Source organism: Bubalus kerabau, chromosome 9 (genome assembly GCF_029407905.1).
Source record: "Bubalus kerabau isolate K-KA32 ecotype Philippines breed swamp buffalo chromosome 9, PCC_UOA_SB_1v2, whole genome shotgun sequence".
Taxonomy (NCBI): Eukaryota; Metazoa; Chordata; class Mammalia; order Artiodactyla; family Bovidae; genus Bubalus; species Bubalus kerabau.
In genome coordinates, this window is record NC_073632.1 from 68675721 (window position 1) to 68693694 (window position 17974).

The window sequence follows — 17974 nt, forward strand, 5'->3', positions numbered from 1 at the left end:
CTTCTTTTTGTGGTTTTCCCAGTTCTGGACTTTAGCGACCCCTTCAGCACGGAGGTAAAGCCGAGGATCCTGCTCATGGGCCTAAGAAGGAGCGGCAAGTCATCCATCCAGAAAGTCGTCTTTCATAAAATGTCTCCCAATGAAACTCTGTTCTTGGAGAGCACGAACAAGATCTGCCGGGAGGACGTTTCCAACAGCTCCTTTGTTAATTTTCAGATTTGGGACTTCCCAGGACAGATTGACTTTTTCGACCCTACCTTTGACTATGAGATGATCTTCCGAGGAACAGGAGCACTGATATTTGTCATAGACTCCCAGGTAAGGCGCCATTTCGGTGTCTGGTGGGACCGCAATGCCCCTCCTCCCCTACATTGACACAAGTTCCTTTGCGATCATTTGGGTTTGGGTTTTAGGATCAGGAATAGGCATTTCTGCCAGACTAGCATTTCTCAATTGTGGCTGTCTGGCTTTGGAAAGGGGGAAAAAAATCTCCCTTCACGCAACCCTGAGCAACAAGCAGTGTTTGGGAACTGTGTGCGCTCAGCAAGCCTGAAGAGGACCTCCCAGAGGGAGGGGACCACCGTGATAGCCAATGAAAGCAGCTGCGTGTCCCCCCCTCTGGTACTCTTGGCAGGTATCTCTAAAAGATCACAGGTTCTCTGCAACAAAAATACATGATTATCTACATTTCAAAGTGTTTACTGTTTCCTGTGAAGATCAGGTTCTCTGAGTGTGGGCATTTTTCTTCTGAATCAAACTATTGCAGTTCCTACTAGTACACCGTTAAGGCAGCATGACTAGTACGTATTTTAGAGGTAACTAAATACAAAATGTGAAATTTGAGATACATGTATTTTTTTTACTCCATCTGTGTATCTGTGCTTGACTAAGGGTTTAGCATCAATTCTGTTTTTGGTTTCTGTCTGTACTGAAAATCTTGTTCACATAAGGTGGATAGGGGGTGATTTTTGCTCTAGCATTCACTCAGTTATTTAAATTTCTTCCAAGTTATATCCCCTAGGTTACCTGATTTTCTATCACACAAAAACATATTTTTGTGGTTTATCAGTAGACAGTCCTGATTGTATTTTCATTTTAACTTTGCTGAAAGCAAAGAATTGGGGAGCCACTTGGCTGGAGAAGAACCTTATCACCCAGGCTTGAAAGTCACTCACGTTATTGGTATTCAGACCAGCCTTCTGAATGGTCTCTTTGGTACCCTGCACCTTTCTCCTGTGAAGTGGGGGATGGGGCTGATGGTGTAAGGGCAGGAGGAGAGGGAGACAGCAGGACTGAAAATGCATCTGAGGCAGGTCAGTCTTAGGAAGGAGCACAGGTAGCAGACTGGGACATTGACATTGATGTTTTTCAAACTATTCCACGTGCGGTTGCTCTTAGAAAGTGTCCCCAACGGTGGGCCAGCCAGAAGGCCCTCCTGAGGGCTCTCTTTTGCAGCTATAGGGGATTAAAAGGTAACAAGTCCTACAGGAATGCCCTAAGCCAACTCTAAGCTCAGGTCTCATGTTTGCCTGAAATTGTAGACCTGCAAATGGACAGGTGGGGCTGAGCCTCTTGTGAGCCCAGTTGTGTTGGGGAAGAAGGGCTATGAAGACCATCGGTAATAATGGTTCTGAGGCCATGCTTGCAGAACTATTCACAGACAAGACTACTCATGCCTGAGAGCATCGTAAACTCACTCATGGATCGAGGTGCCTGTTTAATATAATAATGAAATTTGCAACTCAGCCTTTTAGTTCCAAGTGACTGCACGGTGAACTTGTGGAGCTGTGGGAGCATGGCCAGATGGTTTGAAGTTCTTTTTCTCCTTTGTGTGTGGGGTAGTGGACTAGGGAGGCTGTCCATTCCAATATCTGATCCATGGACAGCTATGCCTCTCTCCCATCCAGAGATGCACGCCTCTAGCACCTTCATTGGGTCCAGGTGCTGCTGGGAGCCACACTTTGCTGGCTGTCCCGCTCATCCTGACCTGTTTCCTGGCCCATCTGTGGTTTTGGCAGTGTCCCCTTCTTCCTGTCTCAGGTTGGCCAGCACCATAAGTCAGGAAGCTTAAAGCCCAAGAGGAGCAGCCGGGCGGTGAACAAGCCACTCATTGGGAGGGGAGGCTCCAGGGCTGTCATGCTGCTCTGTCTCTAAGCTCCCTTTTCTCCCTGGGTCTTGCAGCTGCTGCGCTGGGTAGCAGCACTAGGGGCCCTGCCCGAGGGTAAGTAGATTCCAGCCCTGACTCATCACTTCAGGACTGTGGCTCAGGAAGCCCTTAACATCAATATCAGATTGTGTATACATACAATTTACATTTATGGAATTTGAATTGCCAGTGCAACTCTGTCTCAGGTGTTGATAATACAACTTTAATGTGATAAAATAGGTACACTTGCCAGTTTTTTTCATTGTTTAGGGTGTTTTTATTGCCTCAGTAATCTCCCTTTTTTTGGTTTGTTTGACTGAAGTATAGTTAATTTACAATATTGTATTAGTTTCTGGTGATATATATTAAAGAATATATATGTATATATTCTTTTTCAGATTCTTTTCCTTATAGGTTGTTATAAAATCTTGAGTATAGTTCCTTGTGCTATACAGTAGGTTCTTGTTGGTTATCTATTTTATATACAGTAGTGTGTATATGTTGGGCTTCCCAGATGGCGCCTGCCAGTGCAGGAGATGCAAGAGCCATCAGTTCGATCCCTGAGTTGGGAAGATAGCTTGGAGTAGAAAATGGCAACCCATTCCAGTATTCTTGCCTGGGAAATCCCATGGACGGAGGAGCCTGGTGGGCCCCAGTCCATGGAGTCACAAAGAATCGGACAGGACTGAGCACACACGCTAGACACACTAGTGTGTATATGTTAATCCCAAATTCCAAATTTATGCCTCTCCCTCCCACACTTGGCAGTTTTTATTTTCTATTTTTAATTTTTTTTGCCTATTGTTTAAATTGCAGCTGTAATTTGGTTTTAATTTAACCTGAGCGTAAAAAGTGGACTTTCAATAGGGGTTGGTAAATGTGTTGTTTGTTTTGTTCCTTGGCTTGTTGGGTTTTGTTTGGGCCACTGGGTTTTGTTCTGGCCACAGGACAACGAAATGCATAAGAGTAAGAAATACATCTTTTTAAGTTACACTTTTTAAAAGGTAGGGAAAAGCATTGTTAAAATTTGTCATTTACTAAAAATAAGGAATACTTAACTTCTTTAATGAAACAGTTTCCAAGTCTGCCTAATAGACTTTTCTGTTGGAAGCAGACTGTAAAAAATCACATTTGTGGGAATCTCTACTTGATGTGATTGCAAACACTAAACAGAACCGAACTTGAGGACAGTGTCTCAGCAGCTCTTGAAGGTCACCGCAGTAGTCTAAGCAGTACTCTGTTTGTCTGACACCTCCTAGTTTTATTTTTCACTTGTGAATTCCTCACAATCACAGGATTGCCAGATAAATATATCACCAAGGAGAAAAATGTGTTCCTCACATAATGTTGTAAAATAAAAGAGAATGAAGGCATCAAGAGTGATTTCCCATGAACTACCCAAGTGACACTGCCCGCCCCAGGCAGCCCATAGCATGTAGCACGTCTCCAGGGCCACCCTCGCCCCCCCGACCCCAGGAGCCATTTCTTTTTTTTTTTTAATACTTTTATTATTTGGCTGTGTTGTGTCTTCACTGCTGCTTGGGCTTTTCTCTAGTTGCAGGGATTGGGGTGGGGGCTTCTCTCTAGTTGCGGTGTGATGGCTCCTCATTCCGGTGGCTTCTCCTGTTGTGGAACGCGGGCTCTAGAGCGCAGCCTCAGTAGTTGTGGTGCGCTGGCTTAGTTGCTCTGCAGCCTGCGGGATCTTCCCAGACCAGGGATTGAACCTCTGTCTCCCACACTGGCAGGTGGATTCCTTACCATTGAGCCTCCAGGGAAGCACCCCGACCCTGCCGCAGGAGCAATTTCACAGGTGCTTGGGATCCAAACTAGAGTGTTGGCTTAACTCATGCTGGTGATTGTGACTGTGACCTGCCTGTAATTCCTAGATCTAAGTTTAGAATAGACGCCAGGCAATGTGTTTTTCCTTTTTTTAAATTTCTTGTAGAAGATAATAAGCACAATAGGAGAAAAAATCACTCGCTGTCTCTCTGCTCTAGTAATCAAATATTTCCTTCTTTGCCATGTCATTTTTTAGCTCTTGTAGATCTGTACCACTTCATCAGTTTGCTGGTAATCAGACCGTTTCATGTGCTTGGCAGGGAGGTTAGAGGAATGATTTCAGATCTTTTGAGATCATGATACACTCTTGACCTTGGCTGCTTTTGCTTATAGACACATGCCCTTAAATCCTCTCTTCAGTTAAGACATAACCAATAACACTTGATGAAGTGTAACTTCCATACAGTGAATTGCACTCATTTTTTAACCAAGTATTTATTTGGCTGCATCAGGTCTTAGTTGCAGCACGTTGGATCCTGCATTGTGTGCAGAGCTCGGGCTCTCTAAGTGTAGTGTGCGGCTCAGTAGGTGCAGCACACAGGTTTAGTTGCTCCAACACATGTGGTCTTAGTTCCCTGACCAGGGATTGAACCCACGTCCCCTACACTGCAAGGCAGATTCTTAACCACTGGACCACCAGGAAAGTCCCAAATTACATTCATTTTAAGTGCACAGTTCAACCACTATACACCTTCTAATCACCTTCTAACTTTAAGAATGTTTCCACCACGCTGAAAGCTTCCTTTGTGTCCTTTCTCAGATGTACCCCCGGCCTCGGCTGATATGTGCTTTCTGTCTCTATAGAATAGTTTGCTTTGTCTAGAATATCTATACGTGAAATTGTACAATCATGACTTTGTTTTTTATTTGAGATATTATAATGTATTAAGAAAGTGCCCCAAATTATTAAACTAGAATTTCTCCAAAATGCTTAGCCCAGCATCCAATCCCTGGAGGAGGAAATGGCAGTCCCCTCCAGTATTCTTGCCTGGAGAATCCCATGGACAGAGGAGCCTGGTGGGCTACAGTCCATGGGGTCGCAAGAGTCGGACGTGACTAACTAAACCATGCCACAGCATCCAATGTTTGTTCTACATTTTAAACAACTCTTTAGAGTGTGAAGGATGAAAATGACTGTCTGGTTTTTTTCTCCCTTCATAGTTTCCTGTTAGTATCTTAGTATTTTGATTTATCTAAAGACTGGGGATACATTTTTTTTTAATGGACAAAATATTTTAATAGACACATGGCCAAACCAGACATACAGTTAGCAAGTGAGCACGTGTAAAGATGCTCAAAATCACTAGTTATTAGGAAAATGCAAATCAAAACTACAATGAGATACCATCCCAGGCCAATCAGAATGGCCAAAATTGAAAAAGACAAAAACACACCAACCAACTGGTAATACCAAATGTTAGGAAACACGGAGAAACTTCTACACTGCTGGTAGGAATGCAGAATGGGACAGCTACTTTATTTTTTTTAACTTTTTATTTTATATTATAGCTGATTAACAATGTTGTGATAGTTCCAGGTGGACACAAAGGGACTCAGCCATACATATACATACATCAGTTCAGTTCAGTCGCTCAGTTGTGTCCGACTCCTTGCGACCCCATGAATCGCAGCACGCCAGGCCTCCCTGTCCATCACCAACTCCCGGAGTTCACTCAAATTCACGTCCGTTGAGTCGGTGATGCCATCCAGCCATCTCATCCTCTGTCGTCCCCTTCTCCTCCTGCCCCCAATCCCTCCCAGTGTCAGAGTCTTGTCCAATGAGTTAACTCTTCACATGAGGTGGCCAGAGTACTGGAGTTTCAGCTTTAGCAGCAGTCCTTCCAAAGAACACCCAGGGCTGATCTCCTTTAGAATGGACTGGTTGGATCTCCTTACAGTCCAAGGGACTCTCAGGAGTCTTCTCCAACACCACGATTCAAAAGCATCAATTCTTCAGTGCTCAGCTTTCTTCAGAGTCCAACTCTCACATCCATACATGACCACTGGAAAAACCATAGCCTTGACTAGATGGACCTTTGTTGACAAAGTAATGTCTCTGCTTTTGAATATGCTATCTAGGTTGGTCATAACTTTCCTTCCAAGGAGTAAGCGTCTTTTAATTTCATGGCTGCAGTCACCATCTGCAGTGATTTTGGAGCCCAAAAAAATAAAGTCTGACACTGTTTCCACTGTTTCCCCATCTATTTCCCATGAAGTGAGGGGTACATTTTTATTAATTAGTTTTGGTAATACAAGAATGCCCCAAAACATCCCCTGTTTATTGGCTTTTCTTCATTTGTCCAGTTTTGGAGTCAGAATGAGGGGGTGAAAAGTCCTTTAAATTTTGTTCCAAAGATCCCTTTCCTTTTTGCTATAAAAACAAGACCTATTGGGGAATTCCCTGGTTGTCCAGTGGTTAGGACTCTGAGCTTCCACTGCCAGGGTCACAGGTTTAATCCCTGATTGGGGAACTTGATCCTGTAAGCCATGAAACCAGGAAAAAAAAAAAAAAAACCGAAACATATTCATACCCTTCAGGTTGGCAGTAATGAAAAGATCTGACAACCCTAGGTGCTGGTGAGAATCCGGAGGATCAGGGTTTCTTACATGTTATCTAGTCAAGTTCAAGGTGCACAATCCTCTGACCCAACAAGCCTGACTTCAGGGTAAGCCCTAAGAAACTCACAAACAGGCACAGAGATTTGTATGTGAGACTGGCCACATTGTCATCTTCTGATCTAACACATAACTGGAAACATTCTGAATGTCCATCAGCAGGCAAGTAAGTGACCATCCACAATGGAATTTTATAGAACTGTTCATAGGAATCACGCATTAGTTATGTGCTTCAACAAAGGTGAATCTTACTGACATAATGGGCATGAAGAAGGCGAACTGTAATCCACAGGCAAGTTGATATTGTTGTAAATTTTTAAATAATGTAAATTAATTTTGTATGTTTAAGGATACATAGGTATGTCTTAAAAGTAAAGTATAAAGAGGTGAGTGATGCTAAAGGCAGAAGTCAGGATACTGGTTACCTCTGGAAAATGTGGGGTAGAGTGATGGGCTCGGCTGGCAGGATGGGGAGAAACATGGGGCTTTGATGTCTCTTGTTTGATTTCTTAAACAGAGAGATGCATACACACAGGCCTTCATTGTGTTATTTTGGGTATCACCTGTAGAAGGAGAAAAAAACAGTGTTGTGTTATTTGGGGCAATTACTGTAGACCAGGGGTCAGATGGTCATTATTTTAGGCTTTGCAGGCTGTTCTATCTCTGAGGAGTTTCTACAGAGGAAAACCACTCAACTCTGCCCGTGTGCCCCCAAAGTAGCCATCGACCGTGTGTATGTCAAAACATGTCGTGACCCTGAAGTACATGCGGTGTTTGTCAGTCATACCTCAGTAAAGCTGGGGGTGGGGCGAGGTGGGAGACTGTGGAAGGCAGCCCAGAAGGCTTCGGCAAGAAGCCCAGAGAGTCCTCCCTGACATGCGTGTGCTTTGTTCCCAGGACGATTACATGGAGGCCTTGGCCAGGCTCCACCTCACAGTGACCAGGGCCTACAAAGTCAACACCGACATCAACTTTGAGGTGTTTATTCACAAAGTGGATGGTCTGTCAGATGACCACAAAATTGAAACCCAGAGAGACATTCACCAGAGGGCAAATGATGACCTTGCAGATGCTGGGCTAGAAAAAATTCATCTCAGGTGAGAACAGAAATGCCTCAGGGATCGCTGGGTCCCCAAAGTCACCATGAGTAGTTGGCACAGACAGTCATTGACCTGTGTACCCTGTTTTGTGCTGTAGACATCAGGATAGTATTTGGGAAAAGTGAGCTTCGCGTGTGCTAACTCCAATCTTTCAAAAAAGTGTTGGGGTTATAAAAATTATTTTCGACCAAAGATTAAAGCTAAGCCTTCCTCATATGAAAAACACAGAAGAGAAAACCCATACACTGCATCCAGGAAGTTAATCGATGCTGAGGTTTACTATTATAGGAGGTATCTATAATCATAAGGAATCCTCTAAAAAAAACGAATAGAAATAAATATTCACAGAGGAAAGCCACTTCTCTCTAATTTTTGTGGGGTAGTATGTATGCATCATTCATTTGGCAAATTAGAAAAATGAAAAGATTAGCTACTTCAGTACCAATAATGTAACTGCTATAACGTGAGAGATGTATATAAAGATAATTAGTGCAGATTCTCTTGGAGAATGTAAGGAAGCTGATATAGGTACATGCATCTGCATTTTTAAGCCTTCTGGTCCAGCCAGTCAGCAGAGACTAGGCACAGTTCTTGCTTTGGGGGAGTTAGACAGAAATGTCTTGTTAAGATATGTTGCTTTTTTGGCCGCACTGCATGGCTTCTGGGAACTTAGCTCCCCATGCAGGGATTGAACCCTGACTCTTGGCAGCGAAAGTACAGAGTCCTAACCCCTGGACCGCCAGGGAATTCTCATGTTCGTTTTTTACCTAGGTGGTTTTGACTTCTGAAGGGGCTGGAATGTGTGCATAAGAGCTGTAGTAAATCCAGAAGGCATGATACTAGTGTTATGACATAGTATGAACAGTCTATTCCTCAGTCAGAGGTAAAAAGTGATGAAATACTGTTTCGCCTTTCAGCTTTTATCTGACAAGCATATATGACCATTCAATATTTGAAGCTTTTAGCAAAGTGGTTCAGAAACTGATTCCACAACTTCCCACCCTGGAGAATTTGCTAAACATCTTTATCTCAGTAAGTAAATATTATCATCCCATTAGAGTCATTCGCAGAATTTAAGAATAACACTGCAAGAGTGAAAACGATCTAATTTCTGCTTGGTCTGACAGTACTTCAAGGTCTCTGAAATATTAAATTTGAAGATTGTGCCTACATACTGTTTTAGGTCCGTTAAAATTTAACTCCCAAAACAGTTCCTATACTTCACTGATATAGTCGGAATGTTTATTGAAGTTGTAGGCAATCATTCACTGTTAATAGAGTCTTGTCAGAGGTAGAGGGCATAAAAGTTGATTTTGGCTATAAGATATATGATGTTGAATTTTTAAAAATCTGTTTAACATTGTGAATAAATGATATGGTGGCTGGCTGAGTCCTAAAAACTACCAGCTCAAAGTAGAATTACCACAGACCTTTAGTTGTATTCACATTGATTCTCACTGCACAATTTTGAGTTTGTTTGTTTAGACTTTTAAAATCTACTTTTTAATTTAAAATTAGTAAAAATGTGTGTGATAATTCCAGTTTTCATTTCTTAAGTAAGTCCTTTCTAAAGATGTTCATGATAGTGAGGTTTAAATTGTAATAAAATGGAACAACCGAAATTTTTGCTCGTTTGTATTTGAGACTGAGGATGTCATATCATTTTATGTAACCATGTCATGCTCTAAAACCAGCTATCCCTTTAAGGCAGCATCTCCTTTTTGTTTCAGAATTCTGGAATTGAAAAGGCGTTTCTCTTTGATGTGGTCAGTAAGATTTATATTGCAACAGATAGTACCCCTGTGGATATGCAAACGTACGAGCTCTGCTGTGACATGATCGATGTGGTCATTGATATTTCATGTATTTATGGGTAAGTAGAACATTCTAAAAGGCTACCATCAAGCAAATTTCTCTTTTGTAACCCTTGAGGTATTTTGAATTTACTTATTTGATCTTAATACTTTTGTTTGAAATAATTGAGATCTATAAATATACCGTTTAGTATGTGATAATAATAACAAAAAATTGTTGAGTAAATGCCTGGGCATTATGCTGATAATTTCATTTCCTATATTATACCATTGAATTCTTCACTATTCCATGAGGTGGGAATTACTATTCCCATTTTACAGATAGGAAAACTGAGGTTCAGAGTGGTGAACCCACTAACCCCAGCTCACACTATCATTAAGAAACAAAATTAGTATTTGAACTCGGCTGATTCCTAGTTCCTTACTGAAAAATCTGTCACATATCATAATGTCATGTACACTTGAGAGAAAGTATTAGGATCCTTGGGTTTCTACATAAATATCTCACATTAACCATAGTTCTGTTACCTTCTTTATAATAGGAAATAATGGCTGGATTTTTTTCCCCAATATACTCTTGTCTTTTGCTGTGAGTAGCAGAGAACTATAAAACTAGGCAAACAACATTACCTGCTTACTATTACAGTCTTAACCTTCTTAGAAAACTGAACTTCTTGTACATATAAAAGAATACAAAATAAGGAATGAAGAAAATTGATTTTGTTACTGGACACAGAAATAATTCCCCATAATAGTAAATTTGTTGAATTCAGAATTTTGTACAGAGTGAGTGGGTATGAACTGTCTTATTAAGGCATTAGGTTGTTGCTGCCTGTTTATATCGGATCTCACAATATCATCTCACAGTCATTGATGGGGTAAAGCATTTCTTCATCTTTCTCTTTACTCACTGGCTGTGTCCTGCTTTATGCAGCTTTCTCTGCCAGCTTCTAGGGACCCTTGGTTTCACCACTTTTCCCTTCCATTTAGTTCAGACTCTTTCTGTTAACTGTTACACATACATGCCCACCCACAGTCCCTTCCCTTATGAAACAGGGAAACTGATCCATACCTCTCAGGACTGTAGTGAGGATGAAATATCATTAGGTCTCCCCTGGTGGACCCCAAATGTATCTGTCATTATTATTTTTTTAATTAATTTATTTAAAACTTTTTTTTTTTTTAAGTTTATTTATTTGGCCAAGCCACATGATTTGTGGGATCTTAGTTGCCTGACCAGGAATTGAACCCAGGCCCCTTGCAGTGGAAGCATGGAGTCCTAACCACTGAACCACCAGGGAATTCCTTATTATTATTATTATTAAACACTGCCATCTGGCTTTAGAAATAGACCTTATTTCCTAAGACTGCTGCCTTGCAATATTCTCTTGTTTTTAAACTGTTAAGTGGATGACCTTGAAATAGTCATAAAGGATGAAAGTATCCTGATTATAGTTTAGATGACTGTCATAATCAAATAACAATGAATAGCACAATTAATCTGCCACATACTTAATGAAATGCATAATTATTATTTTGCCATATGGTAATTAGACATAAATGGTAAGTTCATGGAAACAATGTTAATCAGAGTTACTTTTATCCAGCTCAAACACACACCGGGAGGAAGGGGCTGGGCGGAGGAGGGAGCAGGGCTTTATTGGCAGATTGTTTTCCTGTGGTGGAATGCAGTGTGCCTGGGAACCTGCCCTGTTCAGTAAGAACCAGTATGGGTCTGGGTCACAAATGGGGCATATGTTCTGGGGTTTCTTGAGACTGCTAGAGTGGCCACGAGCCAGCCCAGGTGACCTGCAGAGGGTGGCTGAGGGTGCATGCCGCAGCCCAGGAAGCGGTCAGCCTTGTAATTGGAGACCCTAGAAGCAGGTGACCTGGTCTGCTCAGGAATCTCAGCTGGGATTCTGAAAACACACACAGTTTCAGATAAGGAAAAGGTATATGACATCCTCCTTTGTCTATAAACAAAAGATACATAACTGGATATATCAGTGTCTTCAAAGGGCCCAGTTTTGATCACAAAGGTCATATCAATAATGATTTTAGCAGTTAACATTGTACATTTTATATGCTCTTAGCACTATGCTTAGTGTTATGTATATGTTATTCCATTGCATTAGTAAACTTTGTAGTAATCACTGCTAATATACAATGAAGAAATCGAGGCTCAAAGAAGTGATTCAATTTGCCCAAATTTATACAGTAAAATAAGAGAGCTAGGATTCAAACCCAAGTAATTTGTGTTTGCAGGCCACACCTTTTCTTAAATATTTATTTATCTTTTTATTTTGAAAAAATTGCAAATCTATAGAAAATATGCAAGAATAGTACAGTGAACTCCGATATACCCTTCTCTGGGATTCACCAGTTTTTATCAGTGAGCCATATTTGCTCACTCTTTTACTAATACAGTTGGCCCTCCAGGTGAGTTCCACATTGACAGATTCAACCAACCAGTGGATTGAAAATATTCAGAGAAATATTCCAGAAAGTTCCCAAAAGCAAAACTTGAATTGGCTGCATGCTGACAACTATTTCCATAATATTTACATTGTATTAGGCATTTTATGTTATCTAGAGATAATTAAAACTATATGGTGGGGAGGAGGAGTGGGACTTCCCTGATGGTCCAGCAGTTAAGACTCTGGGCTTTCACTGCACAGGGCATTGATTCGATTCCTTGTCAAGAAACTAAGATCCCGCATGCCAAAAGGAAAGTAAAAAAATGGGAGAGTGTGTGTAGGTTTGGGCTCTCCAGGTGGCACTACAGGTAAAGAACCCACCTACCAGGGCAGTTCGACACAAGAGACACAGGTTCGATCCCTGGGTCTGGAAGATTCTCTGGAGGAGGGCATGGCAACCTACTCCAGTTTTCTTGCCTGGAGACTCCCTTGGACAGAGGAGCCTGGTGGGCTACAGTCCATAGGGTTGCAAAGAGTTGGACATGAATGACGCAACTTGGCATGCATGCATGCACGTGTGTAGGTTATATGCAGATACATAAGGAACTTGCGGAGAAGGCAGTGGCACCCCACTCCAGTACTCTTGCTTGGAAAATCCCATGGATGGAGGAGCCTGTTAGGCTGCAATCCATGGGGTCGCTAAGAGTCGGACACGACTGAGCCACTTCCCTTTCACTTTTCACTTTCATGCATTGGAGAAGGAAATGGCAACCCACTCCAGTCAGACACGACTGAGCGACTTCACTTTCACTTTTCACTTTCATGCATTGGAGAAGGAAATGGCAACCCACTCCAGTGTTCTTGCCTGGAGAATCCCAGGGATGGGGGAGCCTGGTGGGCTGCCTTCTATGGGGTCACTCAGAGTCGGACACAACTGAAGTGACTTAGCATAGCATAGCAAGGAACTTGAGCATCTTTGAATTTTGGTATCTGCTGAGGGGAGTCTTAGAGCCAACCCCAGGCCATAAGCCTGCTCCATAGGGATGACTGTACATACACATTTGTTTTTGCTGAATCATTTGGGAGTAAGTTACATATCATGATCCTTGACCATAGCTGTTAATACTTGAGCGTCTGTCTCTTAATAACAAGGACGTTTTCTTACAGGACCACAGTTTAATATCAAATTAAGCCTATTTGACATGGCTTCATGACTCTATTATCTAATATAGAATCCTTTGTTAAATTTTATCAGTGGTCCCAGTTCTCTCTTTTATCATAGTTTTTTCCCCCAGATGAGGGATCTATCCCAGCACTTGGCTGCCTCTTCAGGCTGCTTTATTTTGGAAAAGTTCTTCACCCCTTCTTGGTCTTTCATCAGGCCGTGCTTTGGACAGCCAGGTTATTCTGTCACAAAAAGCAGGAAGCCCTCATGGGCCACAAAGAGGAGAAGAACTAACCTCCATCTGTCACTTGTGTCCTTCAGGTGCATGGAGAGGTCAGCCACTTGGTGTGTCAGTAGGAAACTGACCATCGTACACTGTGTACATTCTTGTGATTGGGTGTTTCTGAGATATTTAGCTGAAAAGCACTGTAAGGGTAGACTCCCTATCGGTACCATTATCATTCTTTGTGATAATCCAGTCTTGTTGCTGGGTTACAAATTGTAGTTCTTAATGGTCAAATATGTTTTCGTTTCTGTTCCCATTTAGCCTCAAAGAAGATGGAGCAGGAACCCCCTATGACAAGGAATCAACAGCCATTATAAAGCTGAATAATACAACAGTTCTTTATTTAAAAGAGGTGACAAAGTTTCTGGCTCTTGTGTGCTTTGTCAGAGAGGAAAGCTTTGAAAGAAAAGGTAATTTTGTGTGTGTGTGATTTAAATGAAGCATTTCTGTTCAGACGGATACTGCTTTTCCTGCTTGTTGATGTGGGTGGACAGTAGCCATGCCTCTGGAGGCTTCCAGACTTTAGTCACAGGCTCCCCTGGCTCCTGCCCCCATCAGTAGGGTTTTGGGATCCGTGAACCAGCCTACCCTCTAATGATGCCCCTGCCGTGAGGTGATAGTGGAACCAGACCCCCCTCCCAGGGAGGGGCCGTAGGTTTTCTGGGAGCAAAGCTAGCTGGGGTATTATTGCCTGGCTGCAAAGTCCGTTACCCCAGGGAGGGCCAAGGCCTCCCTCTTGGTCCACACCTCTAGAAGTTTTAGAGACACTGTGACCACTTGTCCTCCCTATGTAAAGGATGAAACTCATACAGTCTTAAAGCTAGACTTTTTTAAACTTCTGTTCAGCCCTTGTCCATTCTTTAGTCCTAAAACACAGGGGTGGCATCGTGATTCTAAAAAAGGGAAGATACGAGTATACTTAATAACGTCACCAAATATTTTTTAGTACCAAATTGAGTTTTATTTTGAAATAAAAGCAATTAACCTTTTAAAGATACTCATATTCCCTGCCCCCCATCTACACTGGGAAATATCAGCTTACTGATGTAGTTAAGGATTTTTGCTAGTAATCAGGAGATGATTTACCCTAAATGGAAAAGGAAATGGCAACCCACTCCAGTATTCTTGCCTGGAGAATCCCATGGACAGAGGAGCCTGGCAGGCTGCAGTCCACGGGGTTGCAAGAGTCGGACACGACTTGGTGACTAAACCATTACCCTAAATTCCCAATAGCCTTTTTTTCTTACAAGCAATACATGTTCATTATTTTAAAATGCTTTGAAAACTTAAAGTATACAGAGCAAAATAAAATCACTGAATTTCACCATCTTAGAGCTGAACCCCGTGTTAAATTTCTGGAGTTTTCTTACTCCTTTTCTCCCTTCCTGTCACCTTTTCTTCTGTTGTTCCCTCTTTCCTTCCCTTCTTCCAACAAAACTGGTGCCATTTTGTCTATATAGTTTTTTATCCTTTTGTTTTCACTTATTTGTACCCTGAAAATTTTCTTAATTCTTTAGAACATAAAAGCATAATTAAGGTTTATATTACTTTTCTGTTAAAAAGTAGTAGATTCGTTTAGAAAATTTAGAAATAATGAGCAAAAAGGAAATAATCATTGGTAAGTCTCTCACTCACATCACATTAAACTTGTTTGCTTTTTAGGGTGACTAACCATCTCCATTTGCCTGGGACAGGGAGCGGGGTTCCTAAGAAAAGGGACCTTCAGGGCTGAAACTTGAAAAGTCCCAGGCAAATGCGATGAATCAATCATCCTAGCTTTATAAAGGCTTGATGCTTTACATATGCAGGAAGTGGTTCGCTTGGTTTTTGCTGCCTTAATCTCAGTAGTGAGTCCTGTTAGTGTTGCTGACAGTCGACACTTATTGATTGATCTGTCCTTATGTTGGTTTCTGTCTGCATTTTCTCGGATCATCTTTGACTGCTCTGGCAGAAAGGGGAGGATGGAAAGCAGAAGTGGGATTCTTGGAAAGGAAGGTAGTTAAAAAATACAGCCATCTAGGCCCACTACTGAACAACTAGAATGGAGTTCCTGGGAGAAGAGCCTGGAGTTCGTTCATTTTATAAAAATTTCCAGGATGCTTTTAATGTGCAGAATCACTGAACCTATAGAAGGATGTGGGACCATCCCTTAACTTTGTATGGTGGTGAAGATAGTGCTTATTCTGTTCATGTCTCTGTTCCTATATTTTTCAACTGCCTTTTACAAAAGATTGAAATAAACAGCACTTGTTGTATACAGTTCCTTTAAAAACCTCAGTTGTGAATTTTCACTTTTAAAACTCCAAATGCAGCAAGATTACTGTTATGTTTTAAACGTGCACAGATGAATAAGTTGACAGGTGTCAGGAATCATCAGTAGTCTCTCTCTGAAATTTCCTAGAGTTCTCATTGAGCCAAAGCCCTTTAGCTAAGCTTTCTGCCTAAGGCCGTTAGTTGTACACATAGGTAGAGAGTTTTGAGGTGGCTCTCACATATCTTACTCAAACTCTCACTAAATAAAATCATGTCTTTGGTCCATGTTTCTTTCTTTTTTGGAAGTTCATGTTTTATTTGGAAAATGGTTCCAAGAAATAAAAGTGAGGAAGTGGGGAAGTAGAGGAGGGAGGGAGGAAAACTGTCCTCAGTTTCAGTTCAGTCGCTCAGTCGTGTCTGACTCTTTGCGACCCCATGAACCGCAGCACGCCAGGCCTCCCTGTCCATCACCAACTCCCGGAGTCCACCCAAACCCATGTCCATTGTGTCGGTGATGCCATCCAGCATCTCATCCTCTGTTGTCCCCCTCTCCTGCCCTCAATCTTTCCCAGCATCAGGGTCTCTTCAAATAAGTCAGCTCTCCGCATCAGGTGGCCAAAGTATTGGAGTTTCAGCTTCAACATCAGTCCCTCCAATGAACACCCAGGACTGATGGACTGGTTGGATCTCCTTGCAGTCCAAGGGACTCTCAAGAGTCTTCTCCAACACCACAGTTCAAAAGCATCAATTCTTCTGTGCTCAGCTTTGTTTATAGTCCAACTCTCAAATCCATACATGACTACTGGAAAAACCATAGCCTTGACTAGATGGACCTTTGTTGGCAAAGTAATATCTCTGCTTTTTAATATGCTGTCTAGGTTGGTCATAACTTTCCTTCCAAGGAGTAAGCATCTTTTAATTTCATGGCTGCAGTCACCTTCCGCAGTGATTTTGGAGCCCAGAAAAATAAAGTCTGACACTGTTTCCACTGTTTCCCCATCTAGTTCCCATGAAGTGATGGGACCGGATACCATATCTTAGTTTTCTGAATGTTGAGCTTTAAGCCAACTTTTTCACTCTCCTCTTTCACTTTCATCAAAAGGCTCTTTAGTTCTTCTTCACTTTCTGCCATAAGGGTGGTGTCATCTGCATATCTGAGGTTATTGATATTTCTCCCATCAATCTTGATTCCAGCTTGTGCTTCATCCAGCTCAGCGTTTCTCATGATGTACTCTGTATATATGTTAAATAAGCAGGGTGACAATATACAGCCTTGACGTACTCCTTTTCCTATTTGGAACCAGTCTGTTGTTCCATGTCCAGTTCTAACTGTTGCTTCCTGACCTGTATATAGGTTTCTCAAGAGGCAGATGAGGTGGCCTGGTATTCCCATCTCTTTCAGAATTTTCCACAGTTTTTTGTGATACACACAGTCAAAGGTTTTGGTATAGTCAGTAAAGCAGAAATAGATGTTTTTCTGGAACTCTCTTGTTTTTTCGATGATCCAGCAGATGTTGGCAATTTGATCTCTGGTTCCTCTGCCTTTTCTAAAACCAGCTTGAACATCTGGAAGTTCGTGGTTCATGTATTGCTGAAGCCTGAGTTGGAGAATTTTGAGCATTACTTTACTAGCGTGTGAGATGAGTGCAATTGTGTGGTAGTTTGAGCATTCTTTGGCATTGCCTTTCTTTGGGATTGGAATGAAAACTGACCTTTTCCAGTCCTCTGGCCACTGCTGAGTTTTCCAAATTTGCTGGCATATTGAGTGCAGCACTTTCACAGCATCATCTTTTAGAATTTGAAACACCTCAACTGGAATTTCATTGCCTCCACTAGCTTTGTTCATAGTGATGCTTCCTAAGGCCCACCTGACTTCACATTCCAGGATATCCGGCTCTAGGTGAGTGTGAGTGATCACACCTTCGTGATTATTTGGGTCGTGAAGATCTTTTTTGTACAGTTCTTCTGTGTATTCTTGCCACCTCTTCTTAATATCTTCTATTTCTGTTAGGTCCATACCATTTCTGTCCTTTATTGAGCCCATCCTTGCATGAAATGTTCCCTGGTATCTCTAATTTTCTTGAAGAGATTTCTAGTCTTTCCCATTCTATTGTTTTCCTCTATTTCTTTGCATTGATCACTGAGGAAGGCTTTCTTATCTCTCCTTGCTAGTCTTTGGAACTCTGCATTCAAATGGGTATATCTTTCCTTTTCTCCTTTGCTTTGCGCTTCTCTTCTTTTCACAGCTATTTATAAGGCCTCCCCAGACAGCCATTTTGCTGTTTTGCATTTCTTTTTCTTGGAGATGGTCTTGCTCCCTGTCTCCTGTACAGTGTAA

General features: G+C 41.8%; 1 protein-coding gene across 3 annotated transcripts in view; it reads left to right on the plus strand.

Annotated features, from left to right (window-relative positions):
- The window catches only part of RRAGD (Ras related GTP binding D), a 38114-nt gene that overhangs the window by 13904 nt on the left and 6236 nt on the right, over positions 1 to 17974 (plus strand). For all 3 annotated transcript variants that reach the window (XM_055535500.1, XM_055535502.1, XM_055535503.1), the window contains exons 2-6: positions 23 to 318; positions 7499 to 7698; positions 8619 to 8733; positions 9432 to 9574; positions 13645 to 13793. In XM_055535500.1, the coding sequence (XP_055391475.1) occupies positions 23 to 318; positions 7499 to 7698; positions 8619 to 8733; positions 9432 to 9574; positions 13645 to 13793 (903 nt within the window). The remainder of the gene's footprint in view (positions 1 to 22; positions 319 to 7498; positions 7699 to 8618; positions 8734 to 9431; positions 9575 to 13644; positions 13794 to 17974) is intronic.